Genomic DNA, 17,673 nt, shown 5'->3' on the forward strand with positions numbered 1-17,673 from the left:
GCTCCTGATGTTGGAAATGGGTTTTGCTGCGTGATAATTCCAGGTTGCAGCTCCATGGATTGTGCAGAAGGGAAATAGAAATTTTGGGTAAGGTCACAGATGAAGTATCTAAGGAACAAGCAGAAGCACAGCCAGTGAACAAGACAGAGCTCAGTAATGAGTAAGAGCTGGATGGCATCTGACAGAAGCATAGTTGATGAATGGTCAATAAGGAATGGTAGTGAAGATAAGGACAGCAGCAGGTATGCAATGAGCAACATACCAGCTGGAGAGAGCACAATAGTCTGGCAAACAGAAAGTGCAGACACATGGCTTACATAAAGAAGTTCATGAGACGATCAAGGAGTTCAAGGTTCACCAAAAACAATATGCAAGACTAGATTGTCCAAGGGATCAGGCAGAGAAATGTTCAGCATATCTGGTGGCACAGTGGGAAGAGCTACAGCCAGACACCACAGATTTCCCTAGTTCAGATTTGGATTCTGACACACACAGTGACAGCTCAACCCCCAGCATATACAGTACATTGGTCTTTCCTCAGTGAGATCCTACCACCAACACACACACTGGTCTTCGTCAGTGAGATCCCACCTCCAGCACACACACTGGTTTTTCCTCTTTCAGATCCCACCTCCAGAATACACATTGGTCTTTCCTCAGGGAGATCCCACCTTCAGCACTCACATTAGTCTTTCCTCAGTGAGATCCCAGCTCTAGCACACTCATTGGTCTTCCCCAGAGAGATCCCACCTCCAACACACAGATTGATTTTTCCACAGTGAGATCCCACCTCCAGCACACAGATTTGGCTTTCTCTAGTGATATCATATCTCCAGCTCACACATTGGTCTTTTCCCTGGTGGATCCCAACCCCAACCTGCAGGTAGGTAAGTGGTCATTCCTGTTCCTTGGGGGCTCCCTCAGGATACCAATGGACACAGCTACGAGATCTTGGAAAGTGAGTGCACTCAAGTCACCTGAGTTGCGATTGCAAACACTTCAGCTCTATTGGCATAACATCAGGGTTTTTATACTGTAGCCTCTGGGCAGACACATCTTCAGACCATCCAATCAAATACATGTACATTATCTTTACCTTAATTCAATAATTATTTGTATGAGATCTGCATTTACACCCAAGTTTCAGCCTTATCTGTCACACCATATCTGGCCTAACGCCCAGACCATGGTTATAATCTGACCCAATGCCCAAGCTTTGGTTACAACTTTTCAGTAATGAGAGTAAAGGTTATCTCCTTTTTTGCAAGAACACTTATTTCTACATAAAGCTGGCATAGACAGTTCTGTTAGTGTGTACAACCTTCATATATATGTGTATGTTAAACAAGCAACTTGTATTAGTGTGTACAAAATGGATTTGGTTATATTTCCATTAATCCTTTCACAACCTACATATTGGTCCTTCTCTAGTGAAATTCCAGCTCCAGCACACACAGATAGGTCTTTCTCCAGTGACTACTCACTGTTAATACCATACAAATTGCATTATGTTCCTCTTCTCTGAAGAAGGAATGTTTCTCATTGCTTTCCAGTAGAATGTTTTGGGGTTTTTTTGCTGCTCCCCCCCCCCCACCATAACCCATCAAGTTATTCTATTTCATTTGTCCTCTAGCCCTCCCCTGTAGATGCCTTGGATTCTATGCACAGCACTAATGATGGCCAAGGAGACTGAAACATCTGTATGCAGTGTGGAGTTAAAGTGATATTAAAGCCTTAAGCCCCGATTATCCTCTGCTTGGTTACCCCACTAGCACTCTGGGCTCCCCCCCCTGCTGAGTGCCCCCGTAGCAAGACACTTGCTATGGGAGCACTTGTGTGTGCTTGCTCCTGAGCCCCACTCTGTGTGTCCAAAAGGCATGCAGAATGGGGCTCAGTCCTGCCCCCACTCCTTCCACTCACCGCCTGCGATTGGCAGAAGCATTAGTCAATGGCTCCTACTGTTGTCTGTCAACTAATGAGGAGGCAGAGACCCGGTAGAGCAGCTGCTCTCGTGCACATCTTTGGATCGCGATCAGGTTTGGGTAAGTATTAGGGGACATGCGGGGGGAATAGCATAGAATGCATGAAGGTAAGAAACCTTCAGGGTTTTCAACCATTTTCATGGTTCTACAATTATTATTATTATACAGGATTTATATAGTGCCAACAGTTTACATAGCGCTCTACAACATAAGGGTAGACCAGGGGTGGGCAAACTTTTTGACTTGAGGGCCGCAATGGGTTCATATATTGGACCTGGGGGCCGGACCAAGAGTAGATGAATGATGTGTATGTGTCATCCATAGTAAGTATAGTAATATTCCCCCATAGTAAGCATAGTAATTAATCCCCCATATAGTAATTCATCCCCCATAGTAATTCATCCCCCATAGTAATTAATCCCCCATATAGTAATTCATCCCCCATAGTAATTCATCCCCCATAGTAATTCATCCCCCATATAGTAATTCATCCCCCATAGTAATTCATCCCCCATAGTAATTAATCCCCCATATAGTAATTCATCCCCCCTATAGTAATTCATCCCCCATAGTAATTCATCCCCCATAGTAATTAATCCCCCATATAGTAATTCATCCCCCCTATAGTAATTCATCCCCCATAGTAATTCATCCCCCATAGTAATTCATCCCCCATATAGTAATTCATCCCCCATAGTAATTCATCCCCCATAGTAATTCATCCCCCCTATAGTAATTCATCCCCCATAGTAATTCATCCCCCATAGTAATTCATCCCCCATATAGTAATTCATCCCCCAAATAGTAATTCATCCCCCCTATAGTAATTCATTCCCCATAGTAATTCATCCCTCATATAGTATTTCATCCCCCATATAGTAATTCATTCCCCATAGTAATTCATCCCCCATAGTAATTCATCCCCCATAGTAATTAATCCCCCATATAGTAATTCATCCCCCATATAGTAATTCATCCCCCATAGTAATTTATCCCCCATATAGTAATTCATTCCCCATATAGTAATTCATCCCCCCTATAGTAATTCATTCCCCATATTAATTCATCCCCCCTATAGTAATTCATCTCTCATATAGTATTTCATCCCCCCTATAGTAATTCATTCACTTACCTTTGCTCCGCGCGTTCCTCTCGCCGTGTTCCCGCGCCGTTCCGGTCTTCAGGGCGGACTGTGAGAGGAGCCTAGCTCCCCTCACGTTCGTCACGCTGCCCCGCCTACACACATCCTGACAGCCATCCTGACAGTATCACGCTCCACGGGCCGGATTAAAAGGTCCGCCGGGCCGTAGTTTGCCCATTGCTGGGGTAGACAGTACAATTACAATACAAATGAATACAGGAGAATTCAGAGAGCCCTACTCATTAGAGCTGACAATCTAAGAGGGAGGGTCAAGAGGAACAAAAAGGTAATAACTGTGGGGGATGGGCTGATGAACAAAATACATGTACAGTTGTTAGGTGGGGACAGGATAGGCCTCTCTGAAGAGGTGGGTTTTAAGGGATCATCTAAAAGTGGACAGAGTAAGAGATAGTCGGACACATTGGGGAAGAGAGTTCCAGAGGATGGGAGCAGCTCTGCAGAAGTCATGGAAGTGAGCATGGGAGGAGGTGACAAGGGAGCTGGAGAGAAGGTGGTCTTGGAAGGAATGAAGAGAATTATTTGGTTGGTATTTTGAGACAAGGTTAGTGATGTAGCGGGGAGATGAGTTGTGGATGGCTTTATAAGTTGTTGTTGTTGTTAGTATCTTGAATTTAATTTGTTGGGTGAGCGGGAGCTAGTGGGGAGATTTGCAGAGAGGGGTGGAGGACACTGAACGGTTGTTAAGGTGGATGAGCCTGGCAGCAGCATTCATGATGGACTGGAGGGGGGATAGATTATACAAAGGTAAGCCAGTGAGGAGGGAGTTGCAGTAGTCAAAGCGAGAGATGACCAGAGAGTGAGTTAGAAGCTTTGTGGTGTCAGGAAGGAAGAGGTGTATCTTGGAGATGTTGCAGAGGTTGAGGCGGCAAACTCTAGATAGTGATTGGATGTGAGGCTGAAAGGATAGTTCAGAGTCAAAAATTACACCTAAAACACCTAGAAGGGTTGATGGTTGGGCTGTTAATTTTGACAGAGAAGTTGGGGGAAGGGGCCTGTAGGGAAGGAAATATTATGAGCTCGGTTTTGGATAGATTGATTTTCAGGAAGTGGTGTGACATCCAGGCTGATATGTCTGTTAGTAGATTAGTGCTGCGTGATGAGACTGGTGGAGTGAGCTGAGGGGTAGAGATAGATTTGGGTGTCGTCAGCATAGAAATGGTATTGAAAGCCATGGGATGCTATCAACTGACCCAAGGAGGTGTAGATTGAGAATAGGAGGGGTCCCAGAACAGAACCTTGGGGAACCCCAACGGAGAAAGGAAGAGGAGAAGAGAAAGCAGAATTGTATGCGACACTGAAGATGTGGTGGGATAGGGTAGGATGAGAACCAGTGAAGAGCACAGTCATGGAGACCAAAGGAGTAGAGTTTTTTGAGGAGGAGGGAGTGGTCCACTGTGTCAAAGGCAGCAGAGAGGTCCAGGAGTAAGAGTACAGAATAGTGTCCACTGGTTTTAGCTATTAGTAGATCGTTTGGGAGTTTAACCACCTGCCTATTGGGCACTTTTATCCCCTTTCTGCCCAGGCCAATTTTCAGCTTTCAGTGCTTTCAAACTTTGAAGAACAATTGAACAGTCATGTAACACTGTACTCATAAGGATTTTTTATAATTTTTTTAAGATATATAGAGCTTTATTTTGGTGGTAACACTGTTCAACAGGTAAAAAGTTTTGGGCATAAAATTAGCTAATCTTACATAATTTTGGGGTGCTGAAAACGAAAATGACCCTAAAAAACGTTGATTGGCTCTAGTTTCCATGATATATTCACCCATCTAATGACGTAAGCCATTCAAAATTATGATGCAACTTCAGCTGCATATTGCGCAATTGATACTGGTGACCAATAGAAAATGTCATGTATACTGAGATGGTGCAATATTAGCCTTTAATTGCATCACTTCACTGCATAAAAGCTGCAGTATCTGTAGCTGATTGTAGTTCGTCTTTACATTTCGTTTTCTGCTTATATAGGCTACTCAGTAATGCCTCGAACTTGTGTGAATAAAGCAGATAATTTCTGCTATATCTGCGGTGAAATAACTTTTATCTCACAAAAAAGGAGGATAACAGGAATGATTAAGAAAGCCTACAACTTGTATTTTGGCTGCAAGATAGGAGACCAGGACAAGAGCTGGGCACCACATATATGCTGCAATTCTTGTGGGACGGCACTGGAGCAATGGTTGAATGGAAAAAAGGCATCTATGCCTTTCGCTGTGCCAATGATTTGGAGAGAGCCAACAGATCATGTTAGTAATTGTTACTTTTGTATGGTGCCTCCAATTGTAAAAGGGCTAAATAAGAAGAAAAAGTTATCTGTGCACTATCCAAATATTCCATCGGCAATACGTCCAGTTCCTCATGGAGAGGGGCTACCAATTCCTAAAGCACCAGAATCCTTCGTGGTTGAGTCAAGTGAGGAAGAACCTGAAGCGTGTAGTCACGTGCAGTTGTAAGAGATAGCCCTTTCCTCGAATACAAGAGAAAAGCCAAGAGAAGCAAAACCGACACAAACTGAAGACAAAACTAGTGAGAATCCTAAGTATTAAAATGATTCAACTTGGCTTATGGCTATAATTTTTCTTGGTAATCCTATGCAATATATTATGCCATTTAGGCTTTGTTATGTAGTCAATATCACTTGCTTTATATTTGTGGAAAGACATCTATCTATATAATTATTGTGCATTATGTAGTCATTACGCCTATAGTAGAAAACTTTCCGTTTACAGAAAAACTAGAGCCAATTGACAAATTTCATTGTTATATTTGAACTCAGAATGTGAAATTCATTAGGAAATGGATCCTTTTGTTTCCAAAACTGGCAAAAAATAAAAATTTGTTGAATAGTGTAATTAATCACCAATTTTTTTTTTTTTTTTTTGCTAAACTAAACAAAACTGAAAATGTTTTCTTTGTTTATATTATAACATTTTGTAAATAAGCAATTTTTATCCTTCATTGATGTGTGCTAATCTTCCTTCAGTGATGGGCACTGATAAGCTGCACTCATGGGCACTGACAGGAGGCACTGACAGACGGCATGGATGTGCATTGACAGGCATTACTGGTGGGCATTGACAGATATCACTGATTGGCACTGATAGGCAGCACTGATAGGAACTGGTAGGTGTCACTGACTGGCACTGATAGGCCTCACTGAAAAGCAGCTCCGATGGGTACTGATATGTGGCATTGATGTGCTCTGATGGGCACTGGTATATGGCATTGATGGACACTGACAGGTGACAATTATGGGCACTGAAAGGCAGCATTGATGGGGCTACACTGATTATCAGGGCACATGTCCCCTCTGAGGAATGCCACTTACCGGCTCTCCTCTCCTCATGGGCTGTCAGCGTAAGGAGAGGACTGTCAATAACCTCCATTTCCTATTTACATTACAATCAGCTGTGATTGGACACAGCCGATCACATGATAGAGCCTGTGTCATTGGCTCTTTATTCCGATCAGTGATCCGCTGTGTCCCAGTGACACAGCGCACCACCGATCACCACACTGCGCAGCTAGAGTGGGAGGACATCATATGATGTCCTCCCAGAATGAGAGCCGCCGAACGTCATTTCCTTATATGTCAGGTGGTAGGCAGTTAAGGAGAGCAATTTCTGTAGAGTGCTGAGGGCGAAATCTGGACTGAAGGGGATCAAGAAGGTTATTCTCAGTGAGGTGGTCACTCAGCTGATTGTAGACCAAGCGTTCAAGACATTTGGAGGAAAGGGGAGTAAGGAGATGAGGCATAAGTTGTTAAGAATGGTGGGGTCTAGTGTATGGAGGTGACTAGTGCATGTTTTAGAGAATTGGGGAAGATGCCAGAAGAGAGGGAGAGATTGAAGATGTGAGTTAGAGAATGAAGGATAGAGCCAGATGCTTACCATAGCATTTGCGAAGGAATGGGGTCCAGATAGCAGGTGGTTAGGTGGGCATTAGAAAAAAGTTTAGCAACCTCGTCTATAGTAGTGGAGTTGAATGCAGTAAGTAGTAATTGTACCTGTGGACATGGAGTGTTAAGTAGGGGAGGTATCTGAGCGTCGGAGATCTTATCGCAAATTGTAACAATCTTATTTTTGAAGTGATTGGTGATCTCCTGGGCAGTGAGTGAGTTAGTGGGTGGAGGCAGTGGAGGACGAAGAAGAAAGTTGAAGGTAGAGAATGGTTGATGGGGACTGGATGAGAAGGAGTTAATGAGAGCAATGAAATAAGTCTGCTTGGCAGTGAGGAGGTAGGAATAGTATTTCTAGAGGGCAGATTTATATTGGCTGAAGTCTTTCTGAGACTTAACCTTGCATCACAGCTACATTTCTGGGGATGTCTGGTGTCATCTGTTTGCCAAGGTTGTAGTCAGGGCCTGATTGTGTATGTAGTGAGGGGGGTGAGCTTGTCTAGGGAGGATGACAGTAAGCTGTTGTAGACAGAAGTGGCTAGAATGGGACAGGACATTGATGATGTTCTTTTTTGCCTTCCTCTGGATCAACTGTGGGTATAGGATTATAACCTTTTTTTTTTTTACTACGGTTGAACTGGATGGACTTTTGTCTTTTTTCAGCCAGACTATGTAACTATGATATTTTGTCATAGAGGTGGTCAGTAGCAGAGTAGAGAAGAGAAGGGTTGAGGTGGTGAAGGTCACTATGGGTATCTGTTAGCTGGTTAGAGGGAGGGGAGATGGAAGACAAGAAAGTGAAACTAATAATGTGGTGGTCAGAGAGTGGGAGAGGTTATTGGAGAGGTTGCACAGAGTGCATAGATAGGAGAATACCAGGTCAGGGGGGTTACCATTGGAGGGAGTAGAAGCCTGAGTCCATTGCTCCTGGCAAAAAGAGAAGGCAAGACTAAGACGTTTGGAAAAAGCAGAAGTGTTAGCCCTAATAGGCATGTTGAAGTCACGGAGAATGATTGTGAGGATTTCAGAAGAGAGAAAGTAGGGTAGCCAGTCAGTGAAGTCATCAAAGAAGGTTGGTACCGGTCCAGGAGGGTGGTAGATCACAGTAATTTTTAGAGAAACGGGAGAAAATAGACAAATGCAATGTGCCTCAAAAGAAGAGAGTGACAGATAGGGAGGTGGGTGAAGTATCTAATAGGTACTCTGTGGGTCTAGGAGGATTCCTACTCCCTTCTGTCCACTGGGTCTGGGGGAGTGAGTCCATGGGAGACAGAAACAGGAAAAGCAGTGTCAGATTCATGAAGCCAGGCTTTGGTGATGCAAGGAAGTTACAGAAATTTGTAATAAGGAGGTCGAGATCAGGCACGGGTAAGTATTAGGAGGATCACTGCGGGGGGAACTGCATGCTGAAGGATTTTTACCGTCATGAAGAGAATGCATGAAAGTAAAAATCCCTCAGGCTTTACAACCACTTTAATGATCTGTAGGAGGATCAGTAGGGATGAATGACCTGACAATGTATGTATCTGTAGGAGGATCAGTAGGGATGAATGACCTGACAATGTATGTATCTGTAGGGTGATCAGTAGAGATGAATGACCCGATGATGTATGTATCTGTAGGGTGATCAGTAGGGATGAATGACCTGACAATGTACGTATCTGTAGGGTGATCAGTAGGGATGAATGACCTGACAATGTATGTATCTGTAGGGTGATCAGTAGGGATGAATGACCTGACAATGTATGTATCTGTAGGGTGATCAGTAGGGATGAATGACCTGACAATGTACGTATCTGTAGGGTGATCAGTAGGGATGAATGACCTGACAATGTACGTATCTGTAGGGTGATCAGTAGGGATGAATGACCTGACAATGTATGTATCTGTAGGGTGATCAGTAGGGATGAATGACCTGACAATGTATGTATCTGTAGGGTGATCAGTAGGGATGAATGACCTGACAATGTACGTATCTGTAGGGTGATCAGTAGGGATGAATGACCTGACAATGTACGTATCTGTAGGGTGATCAGTAGGGATGAATGACCTGACAATGTATGTATCTGTAGGGTGATCAGTAGGGATGAATGACCTGACAATGTATGTATCTGTAGGGTGATCAGTAGGGATGAATGACCTGACAATGTATGTATCTGTAGGGTGATCAGTAGGGATGAATGACCCGACAATGTATGTATCTGTAGGGTGATCAGTAGGGATGAATGACCCGACAATATACGTATCTGTAGGAGGATCAGTAGGGATGAATGACCTGACAATGTATGTATCTGTAGGAGGATCAGTAGGGATGAATGACCTGACATTGTATGTATCTGTAGGGTGATCAGTAGGGATGAATGATCTGACAATGTACAGTTGTGTTCAAAATAATAGCAGTCAGACATCACTAACCGGATCAATCACTGTTTTTGATAGAAATGATATTTCTACATGGCAAATAATTTCCTAGCAGGTGTAGTAGAGTAATAGAAATCCAACAGATCCAACAGTCAGGACATGCATGCTGCTGATTCTGTGTCATTGAATCACTCATTGAAAGGGGCGTGATCAAAATAATAGCAGTGTGGAGTTCTATTAGTGAGGTCATTCATTCTTTGAAAAACAGGCCAAGCTATCTGCAAGAAGCCCCCGCAAAGTCCCACTGTTGGAAAAAAGATGTGCTGAAGAGTTTACAATTTGCCAAAGAGCACATTGAGAAATGGCACAACATTTTGTGGACTGATGGAAGTAAGATTGTTCTTTTTGGGTCTAGTGGGCGGAGACAGTTTGTCAGACGACCCCCAAACACTGAATTCAAGCCACAGTACACTGTGAAGACAGTGAAGCATGGTGGCTGATCACCCTACAGATACATACATTGTCAGGTCATTCATCGCTACTGATCACCCTACAGATACATACATTGTCAGGTCATTCATCCCTACTGATCACCCTACAGATACATACATTGTCAGGTCATTCATCCCTACTGATCACTCTACAGATACATACATTGTCAGGTCATTCATCCCTACTGATCACCCTACAGATACGTACATTGTCAGGTCATTCATCCCTACTGATCACTCTACAGATACATATATAAATATAATATACACTATATTGTCAAAAGTATTGGGCGCCGGCCTTTACACGCACATGAAATATAATGGCATCCCAGTCTTAGTCCGTAGGGTTCAATATTGAGTTGGCCCCACCCTTTGCAGCTATAACAGCTTCAACTCTTCTGGGAAGGCCATCCACAAGGTTTAGGAGGGTGTCTATGGGAAGGTTGGACCATTCTTCCAGAAGCACATTTGTCAGGTCAGGCACTGATGTTGGGGGAGGAGGCCTGGCTCGCAGTGTCCGCTCTAATTCATCCCAAAGGTGTTCTATGGGGTTGAGGTCAGGACTCTGTGCAGGACAGTCAAGTTCCTCCACCCCAAACTGGTTCCTCCATGTCTTTATGGACATTGCTTTGTGCACTGGTGCGCAGTCATGTTGGAACAGGAAGGGGCCATCCTCAAACTTTTCCCACAAGATTGGGAGCAGGAAATTGTCCAAAATGTCTTGGTATGCTGACGCCTTAAGAGTTCCCTTCACTGAAACTAAGGGGGCTAACCCACACCATAATCCCCCCTCCACCAAACTTTACACTTGGCACAATGCAGTCAGGCAAGTACCATTTTCCTGGCAACCGCCAAAACCAGACATGTCCATCGGACTGCAAAAGAAGCTTGATTGGTCACTGCAGAGAACATGTCTCTACTGCTCTAGAGTCCAGTGACGGCGTGCTTTACACCACAGCATCCAAAGTTTTGCATTGCACTTGGTGATGTAAGGCTTGGATGCAGCTGCTCGGCCATGGAAACCCATTCCATGAAGCTCTCTACGCACTGTTGTTGGGCTCATCTGAAGGTCACACCAAGTTTGGAGGTCTTTAGATATTGACTCTGCAGACAGTTGGAGACTTCTGCGCACTGTACGCTTCAGCATGTGCTGACCCCACTGTGACATACATGTACAGATTTGAGTAGATAAGATGTGATCAGTAGCAATATGTAATCGTAAATGTAGTTGCATGCCTTGTTATTAAAGAAATATTCAGTCATAGGTACTCAGACAGATGGTCATCAATTAGCTCATCAATTAGCGTCTGAAAAGCCTGGCTTCCTCTGGATGTGACACCTTGGGACTAATAAGGTTTTGTCACCTTCTGGGAAAACCGGTTTGAAGGAAATGGTTCGAGACAGTTCGGCTGCAGATGACCAGGGTGGCTTTAAGGAATATACATACATCAAAGAAGTATGTTTCATCCCTCATAAAAGCTAAAATATTAGTTGCAGAGAGATGAAAATACTTTTTTCTAATAGTGCACCCTGTGCGTCACACCGACGTATAAAAACCATAATTGTGGCTTAGGTAGAAGGCCAGGAAAATGCAGGAAATGGTTAGGGGGCGCTGGAGTGCGACAGTCGAACAGTGATTGGTACTGTCGCTATCGGACTGATGCGCTGGTGTCGGAAATCCAATGCCCGACTTGGTGTTTCAAGCCGGTCTTGGTCCGATTGAACTTGGGCAGGTCAGCACCCAGAACATCCTGTGGGCAGGTACAGGAAGGGTACAAAGACTAATGTCCCGCCTATGTCCATATCCCCATAAATTGAGTACCCGGGCATTGGTACATTGTAATTCGTATAGAGCTGGTTCGATCGACCGACGGATTGCTATTTCTCCCTGACTTGCTCCGGTCGCAGGATAGATCTTGATAAAAGTTTTATTCTGTTGTATTCCCTTTTTATTTTATAGTAAATAGTCATTTGTGTGTCTTCTTGTATTTTTTGTATTTCTGTAACTTTTTATATTTTGTACATATTTTATGCACTGCCCACTTTCGGGAAATTAAATCTTAAAATTAATTAGTGACTTCTGTGTATTTAAGTTCGGGCTCATATCTTCGGAGAGATTAGATTGTATTGTATTTTAGTGCCTTTAAACGCTTGGTCAAGCTCATTGCCAATCTGTATGCAATTGCACTACATGTGGGCAGATAGCATGCAGATTGTAAAGGTAACAGGTCGGCCAAACGGGAGATCTCTATGTGTGGTGTGTCTCAGCAGACCGTTCTGCGGATAAACTGCTGGGGGGTGGCAGGCTACCTTTTGTGGTTTGTCTGGTGTGGGGGTGTGTGGTCAGTGGAAGAGTGATTAACATCAGGGTTCTAGCTGTAGGATAGCTGGAGGAATCCTAGAAGGGTGTGTGATTGCTAGGCTGCTCCTCAACCCTTAGTGTGCACCAGATTGTATATAAGATTTGTATCTGCCAGTGTGTGTGGTCGACCAGCTGGGTTGGAGTGGAGTCTCCCTCTGGTGGTGGCCAAAAGGTAGTGTGGGCTGTGGAAGTACATCACTGCTGATCTTATATACGGTTTTATATATTCAAAGTTAAGTCCCCTTTATTCCCTCTTACCCCCTGTCACGGCCGCACGTGCGCGCCTCGGTTATATTGTCGCTGTGGGTGTGGCGTGTGGGGGATTTGTGACACCCACTCTTCCATTTTATGTGGCCTACCACTTGGTGGCTGAGTGGCTGTTGTTCCCAGTTGCTTCCACTTTGTTATAATCCCACTAACAGCTGAGCGTGGAATATTTAGTAGCCGGGAAATGTCACAGGTGGACTTATTGCCCAGGTGGCCACCTATCACGGGACCACGCTTGGAGTCACTGAGCTCCTGAGAGCGACCCATTCTTTCACCAATGTTTGTAGAAGCAGTCTGCATGCCTAGGGGCTTGATTGTATACACCTGTGTCCATGGAGGGGATTGGAACACCTGAATCACATGATTGGGAGGGGATTGGAACACCTGAATCCAATGATTTGGAGGGCGGGTCCAATACTTTTGGTAATATAGTGTACATTATGTGCTAAAGGACAAACAAAATAATCTTTTTCACATTGTCACTCAAATCCCTCAGATGTAATTCATTCTTTTGATCTCTTTCCAGCTCTGTGTAGGAAGCCGGAGGAGGCAATGGTGAAGATGGATCCAGAGAAGACATTTTATGATATTGGGGATGTGGTGACAGTAAAGTGTCTGGTTGGATTTGGGAACTCTTATCACATTGTATGTGTGAAGAGTGGATCCTCCATTAGGTGGGATAAACCTCCAGAATGTAAAGGTGAGTAGTAAACCTCAATATACAGACTACAGGAATCCAGACCAACCAATCAGCAGTCACCTCTCTTTGGTGTGACTCATCTAAACTGATGTAACATAAAACCTGATTAGTGCATTGCCCTCTACACCTCATTCCTGTCTGTACGGCCTTATTACATACATAGCCCTGTATATTAGATACACTTTGTATAGTGAACATGGGAATACTGGATGCTGTCCAACTCAATCTCCATCTATCATTGTAATCAGGATGTCAAGGTTTAGCCTGCAGTTCCTTCTTATGAAATTCTTTCCTCCTTGCAGCAGTGGTTCTGCTAGACCTGTGATTCCATTCCCATGTGCTGCTGGCTTCTGTGTTCACCTATGGGCGTCGCCTGCTCTACAGTACATTTATATCCATTTCCCTTCTAGGGATAATTTGTGGCTCTAGTGCCCTGTCTCGCTTCTCTCCCTCACTATAGCTGACAAACCACGCCCACCACCTCTAGAGCCGGAGCACTGCCCCTAGAATTGAATATGCGTGGAGATTCCTTGCCGCTTCCTGATTCGCTAAAAGTTCTTTTTGGGCGGTGCTCTAGTTCTACAGGTGGTGGGCGTGGTTTGTCATCTACAGTGAGAGAAGCTAGACAGAGAGCTGCAGGGAGAAAGAAGGTTCTAATGAGGCACAGGGTGGGCGGACGTTAGATGGTAATGGGGCACAGGGTGGGCAGAAGTTAGATGGTAATGGGGTGCAGGGTGGGCGGAAGTTAGATGGTAATGGGGCACAGGGTGGGCAGAAGTTAGATGGTAATGGGGCGCAGGGTGGGCAGAAGTTAGATTGTAATGGGGCGCAGGGTGGGCAGAAGTTAGATGGTAATGGGGCGCAGGGTGGGCGGAAGTTAGATGGTAATGGGGCGCAGGGTGGGCAGAAGTTAGATGGTAATGGGGTGCAGGGTGGGCAGAAGTTAGATGGTAATAGAGCTCAGGGCTGCCAGACATTAGGTGGTAATGGGGTGCAGGGTGGGCGGAAGTTAGGTGGTAATGGGGCGCAGGGTGGGCAAAAGTTAGGTGATTATGGGGCACAAGTGGGTGGAAGTTATATGGTATTGGGGCACAGGTGGGCAGAAGTTAGGTGCTAATGGGATTGCGGACATGCACCCTATTTGCTCAATTAAGCTATGCATGTCCCCCCAACACCCCGCTCTGCCTCCCCCACTTTCATTGCAGCTGGCAAACTTTGCCCACTAACATTAGTAGCTGAGTGCTGCCCCTGGAACAGAATATGAGTGAGGATTCTGCTTGGAAGCCTCCTGATAGGTTATCTCTGGCTGGCAAGGCTGATGAGGCTGGGCCGAAGTTTTGTGTTCCACCTTCTCCAACGCTAGGTGTGTTGTGTGGTTGGGGATGTGCTGAGTAGCAAAGGTGATGGGTGAAGGTGATACAGGGTGGACCATTTCTCAGCAAAAGCTCCTAAAAAAGACATACTGACCACCCCCCCTCTGTCTTTCACCCTCTATCTCTCTCTCACCCCCTCTCTCTCCCCCCCTTGTATTCTCACCCCCTCTCTCTGTCACCCCACCCTCTCAACAGAAACCCACCATAGAAGATATACTGACCATCCCCCCTCCCCCTCCCTCTCTTTCACCCACCCATTTTCTCACCCCCTCTCTGTCTCACATCTCTCACCCCCCTTTCTATCTCCCTCCCCTCTCTCTTTCACCCCAATCACTCTCTCACTCACCTTTGTTTCTTACCTCCTCCCTCATTCAGTCCCCCTCACCCCCTCTCTTTCCCTTCCCATTCTTACCCCCCTCTCTCCCCTTTCTTACCCCCCTCTCACCCCCTCTCTCTTTCACCCCTCCTTTCTCTCTCACCCTTCATTCCCCCCTCTCTCTCACTCCCCCATCTCCCCTCCCATTCTCTCACCCCCATTCTCTCTCCCCTCTTCCCTCTCTCTCACCTCTCTCTCTCAAATTCAAATTTAAAAGAGCTTTATTGGCAGGACCAAATAACATTTTATCATTGCTAAAGAGGTTTGTATGGATAAAAGGGAAGGAGGGTAAGGGGTAATATAAAGGGGGATGGGGGGGGGGAGGGCCCATGCAAAGGATATTTAAGTTCTCAGTTTTTCATGTCCCTCTCAGTCTGTGGCAAGATGTCACATATTGTGCAACTATTTTCACCATTGGCTCTAGAATTTGGAGTTTCCTCTTCTCTTCTACAGAAGTGAAGTCCAGAATGAGAGTGGAGAGTCTCTGGAAGTTAGTGTCCCTCACTGATGAGTACTTGCGGCACTGTAGCAGGAAGTGGTCCTCGTCCTCCAGGACCCCCTGGTCACATTGCTGGCACAGTCTACTCTCCCTGGGCTCACAGGTCTGTCTGTGTTGTCCTGATTTGATTTCCAGACTGTGGACGCTGCGGGGTCTGTCTGTCTTTGGGGTTTTGTAGCACCTCCCGGTACAGGGACAGTTTTTAGTCTCTCTGCAGTGATTGGTAAACAGTTAGTTTCTTGCAGTTTGTTATTTCATTTCTCCATTCCCTAACATATTTTTCTTGGAAATCATTCATTATATTTTTTATTTGAGATTTAGTAAGGCCAGATTGTTGGGTGTTTGGGATAGACAAGGTGCTGATGAGTTGTTGCAGGCCACATGGCTTTGACTGGTCCTTATTGGTCAGTAGGGTCTTGTGGTGGTATGAGTTAGGACTGCTGTTTTGTAGATGTCCCCAGTATGATAGCGCCCTCTTCTGTACTGCAAGGAGAAAGGGAAATATGCCAAAATCAGACCGGCAAACACTTTTGGCGGTGCTCTGATAGACTTGGAGGATGTGCTTGCAGAATTCCAGATGGAATTTTTCTGGCGGGCTGGAGTTCCATTTGGATTGGTCTGGGTAGGTGGCATGACCACAAACTTCACTGCCATAAAGAAGGATTGGGGTGATAATGCTCTCAATGGTTTTAAGCCAGACTCTTACCGGTGGTTTTAGGTGGTACAGCTGTCTCCTGATGGTGTAAAAGGCCCTGAATGCCTTGTCTTTAAGGGCCTCTATGGCTGGGCCAAGGCATGTGTAGCTGTGGGATTCATCAAGAGCGCAGTTGTTTAATGTGGAGGACTGTTATTTGTTTTTTTTTACTTTCTTTGGAACACCATGATTTTTGTTTTCTTTGAATTGATAGGTAGTGCCCATGTGGCACTGTATTTCTCCAGCACTTCCAGGCTGGTAGGCCTTTCTCTGTTGGTTACAGTAGTAGGAGGTCATCTGCGTACAGCAGAACCTTCACCTTGGTGTCATGTAGAGTCAATCCAGGTGATGTGGAGGATTGTAGAGCTGCAGACAGTTATTTGATGTAGATGTTGAAGAGGGCTGCCTGTTTGACTCCAAGGGCCTGCCGGAAGTGCTCTTTTCCCATTCACTTTTACGCTGCAGCTGTTTTCTGTATATGAACTCTTGATGACATCATATGTTTTCCCTCCTATTCCACTCTCCAATAGTTCCAGGAACAGGCCTGGGTGCCACAGTGAGTCAAAGGCCATTTTAACCACTTGCCCTCCGGAGGATTTACCCCCCTTAAGGACCAGGCCTCTTTTTGCTACTCGGCGCTGCACTAATTCAACTGATAATTGCGCGGTCATGCAATGCTGCACCCAAACGAAATTTACATCATTTCATCACACAAATAGAGCTTTCTTTCGGTGGTATTTGATCACCTGTGCGCTTTTTATTTTTCACGCTATAAACAAAAAAATGCCAAAAATTTTGAAGAAAAACGATATTTTTTACTTTCAGCTACAAAAAATATATAGTAAACTCAAAGTTGGTTATGAATTTAGGCCAAAATGTATTCTGCTCCATGTTTTTGGTAAAAAAAATCCCAATAAGTGTATATTGATTGCTTTGTGTGAAGTTATAGAGACTACAAACTATGGTATAGATACTGCAATTTACGCCTTTTTTTGCTATACAGCGCTGCGCTAGTTTAACAGACAATTGCGCGGTCATGCAATACGGTACATAAATGAAATTTACATCATTTTTTTCCCACAAATTGAGCTTTCTTGCGGTGGTATTTGATCGCCTGTGCGGTTTTTATTTTTTGCGCTATAAAAAAAAAGACTCACAATTTTGAGGAAAAAAAACAATATTTTGGAATTTTTTGCTATAAAACACGTCCAGTAAAAAAAAAAATTAAAAATCAAATTTAGTCATAAATTTCTGCCAAAATGCATTCTGCGACATGTCTTTGCTAAAAAAAACAAAAACCCAATACGTGTAAATTAATTGGTTTACGTGAAAGTTATAGCGTTTACAAATGGCGGGAAAGATACTGGGATTTTTAGTTTTTTTTTATACTAATAATGGTGGCGATCAGCGACTTATGGCGGGACTGCGGCGGACATTCTGACATTGGGGGGGGTACTGACTTGGGGTCACTGACATCCCCAGTGACACCAATACAGTGATCAGTGC

The 17,673-nt window shown here is 44.6% G+C and overlaps 1 protein-coding gene across 1 annotated transcript in view; it reads left to right on the forward strand.

Moving 5' to 3' along the window:
• LOC149431445 (C4b-binding protein alpha chain-like) overlaps positions 1–17,673 on the forward strand; it is a 123,655-nt gene that overhangs the window by 59,223 nt on the left and 46,759 nt on the right. Inside the window, exon 7 of the mRNA XM_089665596.1 lies at positions 13,052–13,225. Within this exon, the coding sequence (XP_089521722.1) occupies positions 13,052–13,225 (174 nt within the window). The remainder of the gene's footprint in view (positions 1–13,051; positions 13,226–17,673) is intronic.

This window comes from Staurois parvus, unplaced genomic scaffold (genome assembly GCF_062004578.1).
Source record: "Staurois parvus isolate SC_StPar_1 unplaced genomic scaffold, SC_StPar_1.0 ptg002258l, whole genome shotgun sequence".
NCBI classification, from domain to species: domain Eukaryota; kingdom Metazoa; phylum Chordata; class Amphibia; order Anura; family Ranidae; genus Staurois; species Staurois parvus.